This window comes from Anabas testudineus, chromosome 14 (genome assembly GCF_900324465.2).
Source record: "Anabas testudineus chromosome 14, fAnaTes1.2, whole genome shotgun sequence".
Lineage (NCBI taxonomy): Eukaryota > Metazoa > Chordata > Actinopteri > Anabantiformes > Anabantidae > Anabas > Anabas testudineus.
Genome location: NC_046623.1, coordinates 4,487,092 through 4,508,059, shown reverse-complemented (window position 1 = coordinate 4,508,059; position 20,968 = coordinate 4,487,092). Strand labels below are relative to the sequence as shown.

The window sequence follows — 20,968 nt, the reverse complement described above, 5'->3', positions numbered from 1 at the left end:
GTGTGAAATAGCAATCTAAATTTATGAGAGATTTAACATGATTCCAATTGTACCCATTGTGGAGGACTGAGGCTATTGCTCACTGTCTGTTTCACTGTATGCAGAGGACAAATGGTACTGAGACAACACAGAGCAAAAACACACTGTATACTATATGTGTACATCAAACTTCACAGATAGTGAATGTGAAACATTTTTTGTGAAAACATACGGACATTTACTGTACTGACATTTTCTTTAGTTCAACATGTAAATGGCCTTTGAGTGATTCTCTGTCTGTCTCACCTCTTTTTCTGCTTATTCTTGTCTTTGTGTTTGTTCTTTGGGCTGCCCGATCTGAAACAAGTGTCGCAGGCACAGTAGGTGAGACAATGAAGCTGTGCACAGTACAGCAATAAAAACACATGCACACATTTGAACTCACTGTTCAGCCATATGGTTTGCATTGCTTTTTTAACAAACAGTAATCAATGGGCAGAAATGACAGTAACACACATCTTGAATAAGAAAGATCATTTGCAGCATGTTGCTTTGATGTACATAGTCATAAATAAGGCTGTTAACAACATGTCACATAATTTTTTTTTGTCATACACACCTGTATCTCCTCTTTTTCCTGGAGGCAGATCCAGATCTGACAAAAACAAACAAACAAAAAAAAAAAAACAACATAATTGTTATAATGATCATATCATAGTCACATCACACAATGCTCAACTGAATATTTCATAATAAGTAAGCTATGTATTGATCAGGGGCCTGTTCCGAGAAGCAGTTGGTTTAATAATCCAGGTTTTTCGGGTTTACCAGGTTCTGTGAATTATTAAGCCTTCTTCTTGGAATACATTTTAGGACATCAGAGGTACAAATGCTGGAGGCTCATCTCAAAATGCAATCTAAGCCATTATCAACCTGTGAAGCACCTTTTCTCATATTTCCTTTTTTCGTACTTTCAAATTCGCCTCCAGAGACTATTGAGATGACATACAGCTGCTAAAGGTGTGTGGCCTTTCCATTTAGTTGAGCTTCATTTAGCAGCAGCGTTTTTTACATTAAGGACACAGATAACAGCTCTTATTGTGCATATGTGAGCTCCCTCTTTGCTAACCAACATGAATCACATGAATACATCCATATATACAGGGATGCCTGCAGGGGCTCTCACAGGAGGTTTTTCGTAGCTGGTATTATTCTTGATGTCACACTTTATTTTCTGCCTGTAGAAGATGCTGCTCCCTGCGACAAAGCACGGATAATAAACTCAGATTCTGACTCAGTTTTCCACTAACCACGTACTGAGTAGAACTGCAAAGAATTCGGCCATTCCCCAGTCCTCAGCTTTCGAATGACACATCACCTCAGTATCACTTTCACCCTCACTGCAGTTTCCATGGTGATTAGTCAGACCGGTCTTTGAGAGTTGATGCTATTTTCCTGAAGAGCCCTACATCTCCCCTGCTGTTTTACACACCTACAGCAGGCAGCGTGGAGTGGAAGGGAGCAGCAGCACAAAGTGTGTTGATTCACTGAAAGGGAAGTAATAAAGCTGTCCCTCTAATGTATGTTGCTGACCTGTTATTCACAACTGTGGCTCAAATAGCAGCCTATGTTTCCCCACTGATAGGAATAAACTGGGGACATCTTCATATGACTTCTGATACTGTAGAGAGCTCAATGCCCTTTGCATTTTTCCACACACTCTGGTCACAGCTAAGACCCCCCTCTTCTATTACAAGGACATGTATATTATATGTGAGACCAATATGGATCCAAATAGGGAAGCCCAACCTGGAGCTATTATTTTAAAGTGAGCTGTATAGTACAAGCAACATGAATATAAGCAGGACAGTATGAAAGTCGCTGCCACACCCCTCAGCCATCTCTCTCCAAAAGTGCACCTTAAAAAGAGCAGCATCAGAGGAGGCTGACTCCGGGGACTAACATTGTACGCTGCTACCCCTGACTCGTATACATTATTCATATATCAACAGTACCTGCAATGCAGCGCAACTTTGGTGTGAGGCTGGGAGGGAGGCATGGGGATGGGGGGGTCGAACGTGCGTGGATGGATGAGAGGTGGGAAACAAGAGCGGGGCAGTGCAGTGATGCTCAGCAATTTGGTGAGAGGCTCATTTTTCTTGTGTTGGGTGCCCACGTTCAGGCTGGGTTATTAGAGCAACACATTTAGCCCCCCCCCCCCCCCCCCCCCCCCCGAGTCAGGCAGAGACCAAGAGATACTGGAGGAGGAGGACACTCTACAATTGCTTATTGTCGTTATGATATCCCAAGGCAGTGCACAAGTATCTGTTGATGAGCTCTTGCTCTTTTTCTACTTATCGCTACTTCCCCTCTATCTTTTGTCTTATTGTCATTCTGTGGCTCTTCTTTATTTGTCTTTCTCCCTCTTTCCTCCTCTTTTCTTTCCTCGTTTTGTCCTTCCCTGCCTTTATCTGCATTTGTTCCATTTTCTTTCATTTCCTTCCTGTCTCTCTTATTTACTTCTTCCCCTCCTTTTCATTCTGACTTTCCATCTTTAGATTTTCTCTCCCAGTAACCAGTAACCAGTCTTTCTTCATTTATCTTCATATTCTTTCTGGCTTTCCTCAATACTTCCCTTCTCTTCCCCTCTTTCCACTTTTTTCACAGTCGTATTTCCTCATTCTTACACACTAATTGTAAACTAATCACCAAGATGCACCTAAATACTCCAAGGGCCTTTAATACTGATACACAGTCACATTCTTTGGTGTTGCATATCCACTCTAAAGGCACAGCATCATCATTTAGCATCAGTGTGAGACAGACATGGATGTCAAGTTGGAGAATTCAACTTCCTGTTTTCATGGCAGATTGCCACCTCACTGCTGCCACTCACTTACTGACTTCCCCTGTCCATTGGGTTTTCTCTGATCATAAGCTGCTGTGGCAAATTACCAGACCTGTTTAAGCTGTGCTGTGATTATTCTTTGTGCCAGATTGTTAACTGCTCCTGTGTTGTGTTTCAGCATTCTGTTCCTGGTTTCCTGAACCTACTTGTTAATGGACCTTCAGTTCTCCATCAGAACTCTGATCTCTGCCTACTCCTTAGGCACCATAAGTCTGAGGTGTTTTCTGGGTTTAGACTTTGGACGGTTTTATCACTATCCTTGTGTATAACCTTCAGCTAGCTGGCTGTTTCTCTGATTTGTTATGCTTCACTGAACAAGAGAATTGTTCTATTCTGTTGTGCTGCAATGCCAACTCTACTCACCTGGTGTTTCCCGCAGCTGAAAAGCTGCCCTTACCCTCTAGTGAAACGGCCACCACTCGCTGCTGATGGTCCACTTCCTACATCTCCAAACTGAATCTAGAGGAAACTGCAATAGACTTTTCACTTCGTCCTCTGGGAAACAACCCGAACCCTCTAACCAGAAGACTAGTTATTGTGCCCATCCTCCTCCTCATCCTTTCCACCTACAAATGTGCCTGCTTATCTCTTATGTCTGTTGTGCATTTGAGTCCAGAGTCTCCTCTCACAATGTAAAGTAACTACTTCTACGAACATCCAACACTAGCGGCGAGTGCTTTAAACTTAAAACTATAACACTGATATTTTACTATATTGCAAATAACATATTTGACTTACATCTTAGGCAACTTTATTGTCAATGTTGCATTATGACATGGGGAAGATTTATATATTGATTAATATATTGTGGAAGATACAATAGGGCACACCCCTAGCCATCACTGTGAGGACAACTGCTGACAAACCTGTGAAAAGTAAGGAGTCTCTTTCTTGTGACAATGTCATTGATGACGCTCGCACACAGTATGTATACACACACTCACCTGTCTCGCTTGTGTTTCTTCCCACTCTTTTTCTTCTTCTCTCTGCGTGTGGGTGAGGAGCTGCCAAACCTGCCGATGGAGAGAAATATGGAAATATGTGCATGCCGTGACTGCAAAATGAGCCTCACTCATCATTGTGTTACATTACATTACACCTCAGAGAGGATCTTTGTTAGCAAAGGTGTCATCCTTTAGTAGCTCGGCATAAAATCCGTGGCTCTCTTTGTGCCCAGCTCCATTCATCCTTCTGCCTTTCTCATCTCATTCTTTGTTCTTTTTAAGACCAATGTACTTTTTCCTTCACATGCGCCCTTTTAGAGTCCCTCTCTCTCCTTCTTTTGCTGACCTTGTCAAAAGAAAATGGAAGATGAGACTATGCTTTGCTCATCACTCCCTAAAGATATTTTCCTCCATCTTCACAACTGCAGTATCTGATGGCTCGTTTGTGTTCACACCAAAATAATTGGAATTTCATTTCACAAAACCACTATGTAATTATTCTGTCAATGAGGCTAGAAAAAAAGGAAAATGGATAAAAATCACACCACTTCATCAGTGGAAGCCATTTTCACTCACCGGCTCCTTCGACGGCCAGATTTCTTCTTCTTCCTTTTCTTTGGACGGGGGGATGGAGAGCTGCTTGATTTCCTCTTTACTCTGAATTGGCCACAGAAACACAGAGAATGAGAGGTATGGCAGAAAGGCAGAAATCATTTTCAAGTGATTGTTATTATAATTATTTTCTGAAAGAATTCAGTTCTGATTATAGTTATTTGCTGCTGTGCCAATAACAAGGCAATACACATCTATTTTCTCATTTCCTCAATTAGTTCTGTCATAACACTCAATATTTTTTCAATACACACGCTTGTGTTATTCCAACCTTATGGTTGTTTTAGAGGCTGTAGTTTGTGCTGCTGATGAACTGTACTTCATTATCCAAAGAGGTATTTCTCTTATTTAGCCTCACTGATAAAAATGGGGCCAAAATTATAGAAACAAATGTTACTGCAAAACAAATTCTACAGCATCACAAGCTACAGCCTCTAAAGAGATCATAAAGATGATATGGAGAGGTCTATTTTATTCACCACCCAGTGTTTGTTTGTGTGTGTGTGTTTGGTAAAACATATACCTGTTGTCACTGTGGTAATCATGATCATAGTCGGCATCTTCATAGCCAACTAATTCAGGATCCTCTTCATACTCATCAGGATGATAGTGCAGGTGGTTGACTCTGAAAAACAGTTAAACATCATAAACGTGAAGCCTGTGTGTGAGTTAAAGGTGTAATAAGTCTGCAGCTGTGCAGTTCAGAACAGAAAAGACTAAAATACAAAAAGTGTTTATTCATAAATAGATTGTAAATATTATTGTGACAACAGAAAAAAACTGACCAGCACTGCCACCACTAAAGGAAATAAAAATTGATCTCATCTTGTAGAATATGTCTCCACTGACCCATCTGACACTTAACTAAATAAACTGACAAAAACAATAAGTCAGCTATGTGCAAACTTGATGCTCAAGTTTTCCCTCACCCCACGAGTAAGAAGATCATCTCCTCTGCCACTCTTCGAGCTCAGCTTGTGGGATTCATAACTGTATTATACATTCAGACAGATGGCTGCAGCCTCTGCCCTAATCCTCCCTGTCCCATTACCCGCTAACCCCTTACGTGGCCTTCTCTGATCCACCAGATCTGGCCTAGCTGACTGTGTGTTAGCTAAAAAAAAAAAAAACTGATTAAAAACACAGCACAGTTTTTCTTCCTGTAGTCCCATCTCTCTGACCTTGTCATGCTCTGGTATTGTTCCAATCCCAGCAGGTCATGCTCTGGGCTTTGTAGTGTTTTTCTTTTCATATAACATATTTTATTATACTATATTGGGATTAGAGTGATAATGAGAGAGATATAACACTGACTAACCAGGGAGTGTCTATTATTTAGTGAGAGATTAAAACAGGAAGAATTAATGGGACAGAGAGGGTGAAGCAACTTGTGGAAAGACGTTAAAGAGAGAGAGAAGAAAAAGATGCATCTTCTTGCATCTCTAGCAAAAAGATAAATAATGGGTCACGGGTCACACTATCAGAGCAAAATTTACATCAGATCAGGAGAAGAGGGATGGCGTGGAAAAAGAGAAAATAAATGGTATGAAGCGTCTGGAAGGAGTGTGTGGAGCAGGTTTGAACAGGGCACAGGCCTGAAGCTTTGTTAGGAGGAGACGAGGCAACAGTGCCCTTAATTGGCCAAGCACCACTAGGCACAGCAGGGATGCCAAGTACCAGCAAAACAACCCCACTTCACAGTGACAACCCTTTCTGCACATCAAAAAAAGCATTTGAGTCACACACGCGCACACACACACACACACACACACACACACACACACACACACACACACACACACACACACACACACACACACACACACACACACACAGACACACACTTGCAATGCTTGTTCTGATGAATAAACTTAAATAAATAATAATGAATGAAATCTCGTTAATTTGATCTTGAGCGTCTAAAACCAGAGTAAGAAAACAGGATCAATTGAGGAGGGAAGTAAACAGCTGTAGGCAATGTGGGTGTAAATTGTCACTGACTTTGAGTGAATATACAGATGACATTTCAGAAAAAGCGTATACACTGCAAGTTAATGGCATTTATTTTTATCATTTTTGAATTCTGAGCTGAAAAGAGGGATAGAGACACAGCACCCTGCAGTCGCGAAAAATCTATTTGCCCCCCTTTTCCTTTAAACAGAATCCTCTTACTGTCCAACTGTCAAAGTCTGGATGAGACAAAGGTCCTGGGTTTTGCCTGCAGTCACTATGAGCAAATGCTGGAAACATTGCTACACAAATAAAGCAAACATTATATTTAGTTTAATAACATTTAAAGTTAATACTTTACTAAAAAAAAGCCAGCATTGAAATGTAAAATGACAGAAATGGCGTTCTTTCAATTCTTAAAGTAAAAACGTAAAAAGAGCAATTAACAACAACTGAAACCATCTATCTGAGTCATTAGTGATCAATCAATTGATTCACTATCCTGTATCTATTGTTCTAATTGATGCCATGCTTCAGTATGGTGGAGACATCTGTCCAGTCTGGTCATGCTAAAGACAGCGTCACTGTCAGGCAGATGAGTGAGTGTCTCTTCCTTAATGGTGCCCTGGCGAGGCAAAAGGTCCCTAATTCAGCTACTGTCCCTGGGACCTGGCAGTGATGGACAATGGCCAAGGCCCTCCTCAGGGCTGCAGGGCAAAGTAGTGCAGCTCATTCATATCCCCACTCAGACAGCCACTCTGCCACTGACGCCCAGATAGATTTCCCCTGCTGCAGACAGATATAGTTTGTTATTCCGTGGGTTGAAGGATTGATTACTCCTCACTATAAGGGTTGGGGCAAATCTAGCAGTTGCATTATGGTAGTCATATTAAGATGAAAGACTGACTGAGCTGGGGGTTTAAGTTGATCGATTACGTGATCATGGAGAAAAATCTTGAAGGTCTGCACCCTGATTAGACACCAGAATTTTCTTTTTTTAATTGAAATAATATATATTTCTAACCAATAACCATCACTCTCTGAAATCAAGACAGCTATGTGAAGTCCATAGTGAACTTTACAACTGGTCCAGCTCTGATCACTGTTAAAGACCAAATGTCTTTGAGAGGCTTTACACACTGCACTCATTCTCTCACTCTGTGTTCCCATCCATTCTGTAGGAAATCAATGTGGGATATCAGTAAACAGAGTTATCAGCTAGCACATTCATGCTTACTGCTGGCCTTTTATTGCTACTGTATGTAAGAGTAGTAGCCTACAGCTGAGGCCTAGCCTGTCAATAGTATTAGTCGCTGTGAAAAACATCAGAATGAAACCTCCCAGCTGAGCTAAGTTAAACATACTGGGGGCAGCTTTGTATTTGAGGTTGTGATGGAGCTATGATTTATTTCTAACTAAATCAAAATCTGCATCTAGCAATGAAGGCCTACTTTTGCTTGAAGGTGTCACAAAATAAAGGTTCTATCCACAGATACACACAGACATAAGAAATGTATAAACAGTGCAAAGTTTTTTATGCACTAAACTACTACATTAAACAGAACTAAATGTCTGCAGCCATGCCAAAAACAATGCAATAGGTTAATCTAATTCAACACCAATATGCTGACAAACATAACAACACAAAAGTAAGGTTAAATACAGTAGTTCAAATGTTATTACTTTCACAAGTATTTGATCATAAACTAAATCTATTGATACTCACAGATGTTATTACAATTCTTCCTTTCGGGGACAGGAACACTTCTGATGACAATCCATCCAATAACTATTATGATATTTCCCTTAAGACCATAAATATGAACCTCAAAGTGATGCTATAGGAAAGCTCATTGGATCGCCAGAGACAGAGGGATTTATTCTCCATGAACCATAAATGTCTGTGTAAAACTCTATCCAGTATTTGTGGAGATAGTTGGCCATTAATGTTGATAAGTTGACCATTGCAGTCGACCAGTTAACTGACAGACTAACATGGTCATGCCTAGAGCCATATTTTAGAAAAACAAAACAAAACAAAACAAATCCCACATATATCACTAAGTTAGTGCCTACAGTACTGTTTTGACCTGGGTCCAAACCATAAGTTAATTAAGACATGCTTGCTATGATGCTTTAAATGTATGACCTTCACTTGGAAAACTGCTAATTTGGACAGAGAGATGTAGGTTACTTCAGACAGAGGTCTCCAGTTGTGTGTGTGTGTGTGTGTGTGTGTGTGTGTGTGTGTGTGTGTGTGTGGGTGTGTGTGTGGTGTGTGTGTGTGTGTGTGTAAAAGCCTGTGAGAGGTAGAGGATGTGGAGATGTGAAGGAGTGGGGGGATAACAACCCTGTAAATTACAACCTTCGACAATTTTCCACATCAAGGCCTTTCTGCAGAGGGGAAGTTGCAGAATTTGAGGCCAGCTCTGACAACGTAAATTGACCCAACTCAGAAGTGCCCTTGAGAAAGAACTAATGCGAAAAGCTAAACAATTTGCTTTAGTAGTGGGCTATTTTGTAGTTTCTCTGTTTTTATGTTGATTCTACTGTCCACAATCACAATCAAAGTCCTGCACATCTCCCTCCCTTAGCCATTCTCCTTATTTCACCATTCCAGTTAAATGTCAAACACAGAGGAGAGAGAGTCATTAGTCGTGTCTGTGAGACAGGAAGCATCAGCATCATTACAGTCATTAGTTCACAGATAGCAGGTCACACCGCCACACACACTCTCTCTCAATTATTCCCCCATACGGTGTGATGGACTGACTCAGACGGGCCACCACACCCACATCGTCCTGCTGTTGCTGTTTCTCATAATTTCCAAGGTGGTGGCCTCTCTGAATGTCTGTGTCTTGCTATGATTTGCACGAAGACTACCCACACATTAATTCAGTTTGATTCACTTAATTCCATCAACACCAGCTTCAGATAAGACATTGTCCCTCTCACCTTGCATCCAAAGCTATGGTGTGCCATACATGCCATGCCAACACTCAACAAATCTACAACTATTATGCCAATCTTTGCCTGACTGGCTTCCAACAATGTTGTGAACTGATTATAAATCTCTACAGATTAAATTATAACTGACAGACACAAAGGTCCAGCTGAAATGATAAGTGTATGTATGCGAGAGTGAAGCAAGGAAACGAAGTGAGGTGAAGAACCATGCATGCTTATGAGTGCTGTAAGGGAAGATCAGTGCATCACTGGTAACTTACACTGGATGGTAACTTACATTGGTTGTGTGTGTGAGCCCTCTCTGGTGATGACTCCCTCTTTGTCCATCAGCATTTGTCTGAAGGTGCTCACTTTCTGTCGAATCTCTTCTTCTGTGTACCTGATGACGGACAATGAAGACAGAGAGTATTAAGCAGAGACTGTAAAATGTGAAGATTCTGCAAACTCAAGCAGCAGCTTTTTAACACCAGCATGCAGCAAGGGGCACTGGTCAGGCTAACTGTCATCTGTCGTGACTGCCAGATGCTCGTGCAGGAGCCATGTCATCCCCTGCTGTCACAAACAATCCAAACAAATGTCTTCTGACCATGTTGTGACAAAAAGTTACAGTCAGCCAAATTATCTCCCTCCTCCTCTCCCTCTCTGTCAGCCTCTCCCAAACCTGGCGGCTTTGGTGCTCTGGCCCGGACTGCATGTCATGTTTTATTCTGTAAGTGAGCGTCATATAACTTGTTGAGTTGAGAGGAAAAAAGCTGACACAGGCAGAAACCTGCAGATCCCTGCAGTGGCACATGAAAGAAATTACTGTCTGTATTAAGCTATAGCTCTGCATTCAGATTTGGTAACTGGCAAGATCTTGGTATTTTCACTTCAGATACATTGTGTGCAACAGTAGAACAGGAAAGTGATCAGTTATACAAAACGAATAACTCAAACACAATTTCAACTTTTATGCATTAAGTTTTGGGCTACATCTTCCCACTTTCCGAATAACATAAGTAAGAGCCTCTCACCACTGTAACTAAAGGAGTGGTGACAGTTCAGCAAAGGACACACTATTAATTCAACCGGTCTGTCTGAACAAGTCCTGTTCTATTCTACAGATTCTCACAGGACAGCTATTCAAGTCTGTGAACTTAACAGTACAAGGCTTCGTCAACACACTGTGGTGATCTTGTGGCATATTCACACCACTCTGCTCTGTAAAAACGAGCTGTAATGAGCCGTAGAGGCAGAGAATGCCCTCCATCCAGTGGAGGATGGAGGAGGGAAGGAAAAGGAAAAGAAATGATAAAGTTGTGAATGTGTGGCCAGGAGCCAGGCATCATAGTTAGACTGACTGGAAGCCTCTAGAAATAATAATACACTGTAATAGTTGTATCGAACTGAGCAACAACAGCACGTATTGTGAGGGATGTCTGGGACATAGCACTCAAGTATGTTCAGGTGTAGTGACAGGTGACAGACAAAGGTGACCTGCATACACAGTAAATTAGAAATACTAAAAACAATGAAGTGTCTCGATCTCATCATATTTCCAACATGCTCACATGTGATTTATACTCATTTTTTAAGTGATAACATCTAAAATACAGGCTCTACTTGTGATAATAAAAGTGCTGTTCAACTGTGAATCAGACACTTATTATGATGAGAATCATATTATCTCTTTTAAAGGAGCAGTTCAACATTTAGAAATATGCATTATTGTTTTCTTCCAAAGAGTCACATCAGAGTACCACTGCCTTTATATGTATGCTAACAATCAAGCTACAGCCAGGCAACAGTTACCTTAGCTTAGCAAAAACACTAGAATCACGGAGAAAGCATAAAAACAACTTTTTTAATGGAACAAAGGGATTTAAACAAACTATAAATGCGCCAGACTATAACTTACATGTATGCGGGGACACATCCTTCTAACCATGTAATTTATTTTCCCATTTAAGAAGTACTTTCTGCTGCCATGTGAGCTCCAGTGGGACTGAAAGCACAGGGGGTCCATCGCTCTGAGCTGAAATATAGACTCCTGCCTTAACTGCAGCTCATGACAGGGCTGGTTCTATAAGCAGGATGGTAAACGAACCAGTGGCTCACTTCAGGGTGGAAATGGAATTAATCTGAAGGGTGTTTACCTTTCTCCAATTAAATATAGCCACCGATATACAGTTTGTGTATTCTGAACCACTGCAGCTCTCTGATAATGTGGAGACAGAGTTTAGGAGAACTGAAGTAGCTGGAAGATGGTCCAACAGCAAAGAAGTCAGAAGGTGTTAAAGTGTCAGGTCCTGCTGCCCGGCAATCTCTCAGCCTGGCCGCTGTCAACTCGGCACAATGGAGGCCAAATACACACACCCCACACTTCTAATATTCAAGGCTTTCCATACACAGCACAGGGGCTATTACTACAGCACAACTACTTCCAAACAGCTCCACAGCAGCCACTACATGCTTTAAGCTGGCTGTTGTGGATCTAGGGACAGCGTACAGTCTAAAAAGATGGGAATGTTCAGAAAGGATACTGGCTGTGAAAATGAATGCATTTTGGCCAAACATGGCTGAAGGGTTTTTTCCTTTACATTGTGCTGATGATGGCGAGGGTGTTAGTGCCTGCAGCTATCTCTGCTGACACTCCTTCTAAAGCAAGAGAAGCAGGGTCAGATCTTGTGGAGCTAAAAAGCCTTTGTTGACTCCTGGCCTACAGAATCTGCTCGTTCTGCTCCTTGTCCTCTTGGCTCTTTGTCCTCCCACTGAATTGCTTGATTCTCAAGTTCAGCACAGCTTCACTGCATGAAGCACAGCAAAGCTGGGTTCTTTTTGATTGGTCTGGCTTACTAATCAAACTCAGAGAGGGTATGCCTGTGGTGAGGTGAAGGTAAGCAGAGTAGGACATAAACATGTCACAGCTGTATTTTTCCAGCACAATACTCAGCGGTAGTGCTGCTTCAGTAAAGAGCCTGGACTTTAATATGGACTTCAAGAATCCTCCACAGCACCTAAATGCCTGCAGGAACCTGGCGAATGGTTTAACTGAGCCACAGTGAACAAAAATAAGTCTAAAGACGGATGTTTATATAAGACTGAAAATGCTGATGACCAAACCTCAGAGTTGCATTTAACACAAATCCACAGCGAGCTCTGAATCAGTCCGTGTAAATTACCACATATTGGTTTGTCAGAAGCTATTAGGATGAGCGCACTAAAACAATACAAATCTCCCCTGCTCATTTAATTAGTGCTTCCTGCAGCTGTAAAGGTAGCTGCTTTCTTCCTAACACACCATCTGTTCTACTCTGGAACATTGTAGAGGAAGGACAGATTGGAGTGGTCACTCTCAGCAAGGCTGGGAAACACTAAATTCAAATTACAATCAATGCTAAAATGCCTTTGCCATTGTATATCTGTGTTAGAGTGTGTGTGCTGGTTGTGTATAAGATGGGGCTGTTCTTTGACCAGAATTAGCCAAGTGGAGCCAAATGAAAGACATTTAGTCCAGGCCCATTGCCTACAGCATGCAAAGTCTTAGTGATTTGGGCTAAGAGAGACAGGGGACATCGATCAGAGTGAGGGGCTTGCAGCCACCCCATCCATGAAAAATCACCTCGATTAAAGAAGTTGATTGGAGTAATTAGACAGCTCTGAGCACCCACAGATTCTGCCATTAACTCCCGGTCCTGGAAAATGAATAGTTGTGTCCCAGGGATCATCCTTACGCTGATGGTCATTGATTTGATGAGGTGCATGTGTGTGTGTGGGGGTGTGTTTGTCTACAGAGCCTTTTTCCACAAGTCATCCCCAGGCGCTGCTGTACACCTGTGAAACTCTGCAGCCATCAATCCCGATGCAATGAGTACAGAGGCAGAGTAATGCCAATGTAGTGAGTAAGACTGAGAGGTGCTTGTAGCATAGGAAAACAAACCTGAACACCCCCATACTTCTATTTTAGGGCCAGAATTAAAACGACCTACAGAGTGCCACAGTGAAACAGTATAACTCTCGAGTGTAGAGGATTTGCAGTTGTCTACAGTCATGGACTTTCTGTTTAAATAACACAGAGTTGATGGATCAGACACAATGCAGCAAACAAAGTGTCCACCTTTCTCCCTATATAAAGCTGCTCTTTTCACCTCCTCCACAGTGTAAGCAGATCAATGGCTGGAGCTAAACAATTTGCCATTATTTTACTTTCTGAATGTTCATCTACTCTAAGACCCCCTGTAACAACAGCATTTTAAAGCTGTGCTTTTTTAACAACAGAGCTGTTATATTGGCTGGGCAGCCCCCCAGTGACAATGTATAAAATGGGTCATTGTTCCTGAGATGCTTTCCCCTCAAATTTTCAGTCTTATAGGACACAGGCTTATCGTCTTATGACTCAGACTTTGGCTTGCAGGAAAGCCTCCATCAGAGCCGAGATAGTTATTTACTCTGGCCTTAGAGGCTATGGAAGCAGCTCCCTTAAAAAAAAAAGACCTTGCTAGGCACATCTCTTGCAATTCAAAAAGTGTCACTGCAGATGTCGGATGTTGCTAAAAGACTGCCACAGCAATAGCAGCCACAGTGCAGCAGTTTAGCTTGCTTTCAGCCTGAATTCACTGTTCTGTCTTCAAACTGATTTTCTCGTATGCCCTTATGTACATGTAAATGCACAAATTCACATCGGCATCCCTGTGTAGCTGCCATGTTTGCTTGTGCCAGGCTACGCCTATCTACTCACCTTTAAAACAACAGATATGAATTTTTCAGTACTCACACAAAAATATATTTCTGCTTGGTGAAGCAGGAACAGCAGAATTAAAAAAAAACTTCTGAAAAACCATTGATGGCACAAACCACTTTATGCACTCCATAGAAGGGTCTAGCAAGCACTTTGTTGTTGATGGACAATATTATTTTTGCCTCTCTGAACCTGACCTGTATGTGTGTTTGTGTGTGTATGTATATGTACATTCTGCAGATGCACATACGTGGTGTTTAAAGGGGAGGCACCTGCAGCCTGCAGTTTAGACTGAGTCAGGTCCTGTGAAGAGAGCTCATTAAAGAGGTGGAAAAAGGCTCAGACGCTACAGGAGTCTGAATCATGCACAATTATTATGGCTCAATTAGTGTGGAAAAACACCTGTGACAAAGAGTCTGGACGCTTGCATGCAGGGCAGACCTAAAGCTCAAAACCAGTCACTGAGCAATGTCATTATAAGGTGCCCAAAGTTGTTTAAAAGCTAACTCTACAAAAGCAGACTTTGAAAACATTCAGGATGTTGATGGTGCTATTGTTACATGCCATTTCCTCAAAGAGCTGCTTTAACAAGTCGTGGTTCATGCTTTTCCGGACAGATGACACGTATAAATGGCCTGGCATATGTAACCTAAGCCCAACTAGTATAGATAAAAGAGCAATGTTCCCTGCAGTGGCAGAGCACTCAATGTACCAATGGACGATGGTGCCAGGCCTTGGATGGCTAAATGAACAGACTCCTTTAATTGCTGAGTCTGTCTAATTGGCTCCCAGTGTGAGGCCATCATTCATGGCAGACTATTTATCCTGGTCTTATATCTGGAGAAGAGCATGACTGGACCCGGGAGGGGGGTGTCTGCTGGTGTAGTTAAAGAGGAAGGCTGGTGTCCAACTTGCCCCCTAGCCTAATCCTTCAACGAGGCGTCAGTCAGGATGGGGGAGTCGCTGGTGACGTAAAGGCTGAACCTGCTAGCTTCAACCCACAACAAATGAAAACAGACTCCAGCTACCATCTTAATTGTATCTAATGCCTGGCATAGCTCCCCTCTCTATCCCTGTTTCATCCCTGCTCTATCCCTTAATCCTGCACACATGCACACCCACTCTCTCATTTAAAGAAGCACATTAGAAATTGGAGAGGCAGGGGGAGCTGTTACGAGCCAAGCTGGCAAATGAGATTCTCCTTTTATTATAGCATAACAAGAGGACTCGAGTCCAACCGGAGCTTTAACACTCAGCTGAGTGGTCACTGTCCTTCAAGTGCGACTGTCTGCCAGCCGAGCCCAGGCAGTCTGAGGAGTGAGTAGAGCTGGTCAGTGTGGGTGTCTGGTCTTCTTGTATTCTGTCATCATTAGCTGAGCTGCTGCTTGCTACCACACTGTTGCACTAGACTTCATTGGTTTTTTACATTGCACTCAGATGAGGAGGAGCTATGACTACTCCTGGCCAGGATATGAGTGGACCTTGACAGATGGCATCAGTAAGCCCCCTGTTTCTTTTTTTGTCCAGCAGTTCCCTTTTAGCTACATCAGTCTGCCGTAGCTCCACCATTACCTTGCAGTCTTAATGGGGCCCTGGTGCATGACAAGCCCATGCATGCTCAGGGAAGGAGGGAATGGTAAATGAGCGGAGGAAAAGGAAGTCTAATGCATCTCCATCTGTTCAAAAACCCCCACTGGAGTGCTGATTTAATTCATCTCTATATTCTACAATGGCACACTCAACAGCAGGAAAGGTAGTTTTGTCAACCACTGCTAGAGAGGACAGAACAGAAAGAAAGAAAAAAAACTCCGCTTCTGGCATTGCAGTTTGGGCGATATCTAGCCTTAAAAGAAAAAACTCACTAATTAGCTTCAATTAAACCACACTTCTCCAATATATGAAGGATTAGCAGGCTTTCCACAAATAAGAAAAGTGATGTGAATTACATAGTTGCAGGTACCACGGAGAAAGTGAGTCTTCTCCATACCAACACAGGATCACGGAGCTTGTCATTAATTAGACTTCGCCTGGAGTTTGCCTGTGAGCTGTGGTTATTCAGGCAGCGGTATGTGTATGTGTGTGAATGTGTGTGTGAGTGTGCAGATCAGCCTGGAAGAACTCCCTAGATTGTGGATTAGGGTAGACTGCAGTCACTACAATTTCAATGGATGCAGCTTTAAAGCAAAAGTGTTGTGCTAGAGGATACATATCATGCTAATGAAACACACTATGCTGGGTCGGCCTGTGTTCTTAACTCTCTCTGGCAACCTCACTAATAACCCTTAGTTGGGGAGAGGGTCATTAATGCAACATTCAAGTGCTAGCAGCAACAACATCAAGCATGAATAATGCAGCTTATGTGACATACAAAAGATTTTTGAAGTGAAAACAGTTGTCGCAGAATCTCGAAGTTGAAATCCTGAAAATGTGTATTAATGCAATGCTATGGTGCAAACTTATTTCCAAAGCCAGGCACATAATAAGATCCTGCTCAAAAGTTGTGTCTTTTTTTAAAATATCTGCCTGTTTAAATGTTTTGATTACTATTAAGGGTCAGATTCCCGTAGTATAGTGACCCCTGACACAAATATAGGCGCCATTTGTTTATTTTTACATAACAGTGAAGCTTTTCAAAACCTCCTCCAAAGGCACCCAACCAGCAAAAGGAGCTACTAGGGCAGTGCCGAGGACATGATCCTTCACCGGCTTGCTAATTGTGAACAGTGCCAATTAGGCTATCTGGGGCAGCTGGCCAGGTCTCCACAAAAATGGTCCCTGTGGAGCCCTTCACCAAACATGCATGTATTTCTTATTCTGGGAAACAGCTATTTTAGGGACCAAAGCTGCCTCCTGCATTACTTTAATTGGGTTAGGCAGTTCTGCATCTTTCTCTCTTTCACAAAATCATCATAACACCTCAGTAGAAAAGCTTAACTGGGCTAGGAGGACATATCATAGCTATTCATAACACTTACTGTACATACAATGCTGCAAAAATGACCATATCGCCAAAATACATCTGCTGTGCACCACTTCCTAACAAAAATGTAATTCATTCCGTTGGCGCCACTCCTCAGCATGGGCTTGTTTTGTTCTTCATCCCAATACTGCAATGAAAATGACTTTTGGCAGCTAAGAGAATTTTGAATGGAATGTTTTGGTGCAGTTGTGAACCCGACGCCCCTACAGGTACATACCTGTCAATGTGAAGTTCTTTGCTACGCACAGAAGGTTTTTACGGCATGCACTTCAGCCAGCATCCCAATAACTGAATTTTAAAGAAATATAACCAGCTAGTGCTTCACAGTAATGTCGCCTGACATCAAATACCCAGTGAAGCTGTATTACTTGCTTGTTGAAACAACATTTCTTCAGGGAACTGCAATGTTTGTCTGCTTAATAAATTTTAGGTGTCATATAAGAATTTTATCCTTATCCTTTTTGTGAGCATTGTGCGCAATTGTCTTAAGCTGGATTCATCAAAATGTATTTGTAAATTCACACTTGTTTACTGTATGGAGGTGCATGTTCATGAGATCTGACCATTATAATCATAATAAACACAGGGCTACCTGTTCCATAGCACTTGAGACAACAACATGTCACTGGAGAATCGCTGTACTGTAACAGAAATAAGGAATAACTGGTCCAACACGAAGTTAGATGCTGAAAAAAGTCAGGGATAGGGAAAAACGTGTTCCACATGTGCAAATTTGGTCAGATGTGTTGCCAAACGGTGGGTAGATATTGTACTGTAGCTGTATTTATAGTCGGTATGCTGTTATTGTAGTTGCTGCTTATTTCTCTTTAGTAAAATGCATCTAGAACTAATTTCTAACTTTTATGAATATAGTCTTACTAAAAATGTTTTTCACCTATGCAGGTACCTTTAGCAGTAGAAAAACTTTAATCGTGCTTTAGTAAAATACAAGTGGTGCCCACAGATGAAATACTGATTAAGTAGCCCAAACTGAGGAGAGAAAGCCTAGACATTCACAGAGTTTGCAATAAATGATGAAGTTGATTGTTTATGCAATATAAATTTGAAGATTTAAATGATATTTGGCTGCTTTATTTTAGAGGTTAAGTGAAGGTCATTTTTGACCAGGTCATTTGGTCATTCTGAATATACAGAATCCTAAGACCACACAAGGGTTACGTGGTCTCGTCTGCTTTGCTGTTCACTCACACTAACAGCGCTGGACACCTAAAGAGAGACACTGATGTCTCCATACAACAGAAAGGTAAAGTAGCAAAACTTGAAAACCCTGCTGTCAGTATAAACAGTGTCTTTGATGGATGTAAGGTGACTATCTGTTGGAAAATGTGCAGCTATTACTAATGGTGGACTCTAACCTAATCACTGGAGCGGATAAATTTGTTTATAAATTAAGCTGGTTTAATTTAATACTCAGGCTTTCTGAGTAGGACACAATATTTTTTAGTTTAAACCTAGGTGTGACCATTATAGTGGATATGTTCTTAATCAGCTGTGAAAAAGCATTATAAGACACCATTAAAGATATTAAAGACATAAAAGTATTAGCATTTTAGCAATTTGGTTCAAACTGGTTCACGAGAAGACAATAACAACATAAGAAGTAATGTTACAGCCTTAAAAGTAACTTAAGTAAACTTATATCTTGTAATAAAGGAAAAATTAGTCATATTTAATTTATTACTTTTGGCAAGTAATGTGGTTATTCTATCACTATTATATTCAGTACACAGCAAGTGAAAGTGGTTATGCCGCTTGTGTTACCCCTCAGTGGTAGCTCATCCCATCTACTTACCCTTGCTCCTCCATCATCTCCTGGAGCTCCATACACTTGAGCTCCACCCTTCTCTTCCTTTCATGGTCCAGAATCTCTCTGTGTGGCTTCTTCACCAGGACAGGCTCTGCTTTGGGCTCCTTCTCCTCCTCCATACCAGGCTGTCCCTCCTCAGTTTTAGCTTGTAGGACTGCAGTTGGCGTGGGCCCTCCTGATCCTGCAGCTGTTCCTGCTCCAGGGACCACCGACTGGGCCATCCCATTTGCACTATCTTTAGGAGATGGTACCCTTGCTGCATCGTACATGATGACTGGACTCTGTGGAGACATGGGTGACAGAGAGAATTTAGAGACTGGGCAACACACACTGAAAGGTGAGCTGTTTATTATTATGGCATTAATATCTTTTGACAGGCTGCAGTGTTTCTGCACAAACTAAGCAGTACACTTTGCAAACATCCACACTACATACATATATACATATTGTATGCACACACGCTCCACTTTGGATCTCAGGTACATGTAGACATGCGTTGCCAGCGACAGCACTGACAGCAACTTCTGCTCCATGAGTCAACAGCCTAGTAGCCCATAGAGTCCTCTTTAAAACTATCTTCAGGACCAAGCAGGGCACCAAGTTGATATACAATGCATACAGGAAAAGAGTGGAAGACACTAAGCAGCTTAAAGTACTTTGCACTATCTGAACTTATCTATCTGGATTTGGCATAAACGCATTCTTTGTTTTCAACCATCTCGACTTTTCTTTTTCTTGCTCGTTTACTTGTGAGGTTGTCATTTTGGTGAATGAAAAGCCGTCTAGTACAAGTGCTGTGTGCTTGGCTCTGATTAAGATGGATTGTCCTGTTAAGGCCAGTGTAGAACATGCGGGAAGCGAGGAAGGCCTTCACATGCCCACTAGCCTCGGCTGCCCAGCACTGCTCCTCTCCCTCCACAACTAATGGCTTCATTTTTCACTGAGGAGCCAAAAACACTTTATCACTGTCACACATGGCAACAGGATGATACTGAGGCTGGATGGACAAACATCCAGAAGTACATTTACATCTCATCTCTTTGTGGGAGCAGCTCGAGCCATGCAGGCTCTATCCATTGGAGCTGGTTCTGAAAGCCTGACTGGTTAATAGGGATGTGCTTGTTTTTGAAGAGCTGCGAGCTGGTAAACGAGCCGTGGATCTGTGCACAGCGACACGGCTCTCGGCTGACAGAACAGGTGGCAGGACAGCAGGAGGTATCATCGCTGAATCTATTATACAGTAAATCAGCACTTGATATTCCATGACAGCAATCTCTCATCTACACACGCTTGTCTGAGAGAAATTCTGGGTAGAAAAGGTCTCATCTATCAGAAGGGACTTCTTTCGGGTAGACAGGAACAACATAAAGAGCCACTATGTCAGCTTGGAAGGAGGTTCTTACTGAAGGTTGAGTGGATGATTCATGGATGTAAATCAATTATAAATCGCTGCACGCATTTTTAGAGAAATGTCTAAATTTGACCCTGTATAATCTATGTTTCAAGAATGTAAGACTTTCTAGTCTATTAAAATAACTGTCTTAGAAATCTTTTTGAGAGCCATGTTTCATTCATAATTTTCAAGTGTGCCTCTTCATTTTTAGCAGAAATAGAAAAACGAAATGTTGGTATTAATGAAATGAGAGAAAAAAGAAGAAATTAACATTTGTTTTCTTAAAGGTGATGGATTAATTCAAAAATCTTTGAGTAAGCTTTAAAGGGGCTGGTCTGCAAAGAAGATGAACAATGCACCTAAGAACTTGTTGATGGAAGGCAGGTAAGAGAATATGTAACTTGTTTAGTTGAAACTCTATCCCAACAGGTTACAGAATAAAAGTAATTTAATAATTAATAGGTAGCATTAATTTCTTTCTTGATAAAGTCAAGCATTTTAAACATCAATTTATAATTTTAATATCATTGACTTTCTATTAGGATGTTGGAGAAGAAACAATAGGCTTCTCTTCCTGCTTCTTGTCTTCCCATTTGTTTTAATTAGACCAGATGGCCGGTGGCTGTGAAAGCCTGAGCTGGAGTGCTCAGGTCTGGATCCAAGGGGGTACGACCATGGTTAATCCCATTA

The 20,968-nt window shown here is 41.7% G+C and overlaps 1 protein-coding gene across 1 annotated transcript in view; it reads right to left on the bottom strand.

The window, feature by feature from the left end:
• srrm3 (serine/arginine repetitive matrix 3) overlaps positions 1 to 20,968 on the bottom strand; it is a 65,022-nt gene that overhangs the window by 14,954 nt on the left and 29,100 nt on the right. Inside the window, exons 2-8 of the mRNA XM_026372359.1 lie at positions 18,871 to 19,166; positions 9,638 to 9,739; positions 4,967 to 5,068; positions 4,408 to 4,488; positions 3,832 to 3,900; positions 599 to 634; positions 286 to 336 (exon numbers count right to left, since the gene is read on the bottom strand). Coding sequence (XP_026228144.1) covers positions 286 to 336; positions 599 to 634; positions 3,832 to 3,900; positions 4,408 to 4,488; positions 4,967 to 5,068; positions 9,638 to 9,739; positions 18,871 to 19,154 — 725 coding nt within the window. The 5' untranslated portion in view covers positions 19,155 to 19,166. The remainder of the gene's footprint in view (positions 1 to 285; positions 337 to 598; positions 635 to 3,831; positions 3,901 to 4,407; positions 4,489 to 4,966; positions 5,069 to 9,637; positions 9,740 to 18,870; positions 19,167 to 20,968) is intronic.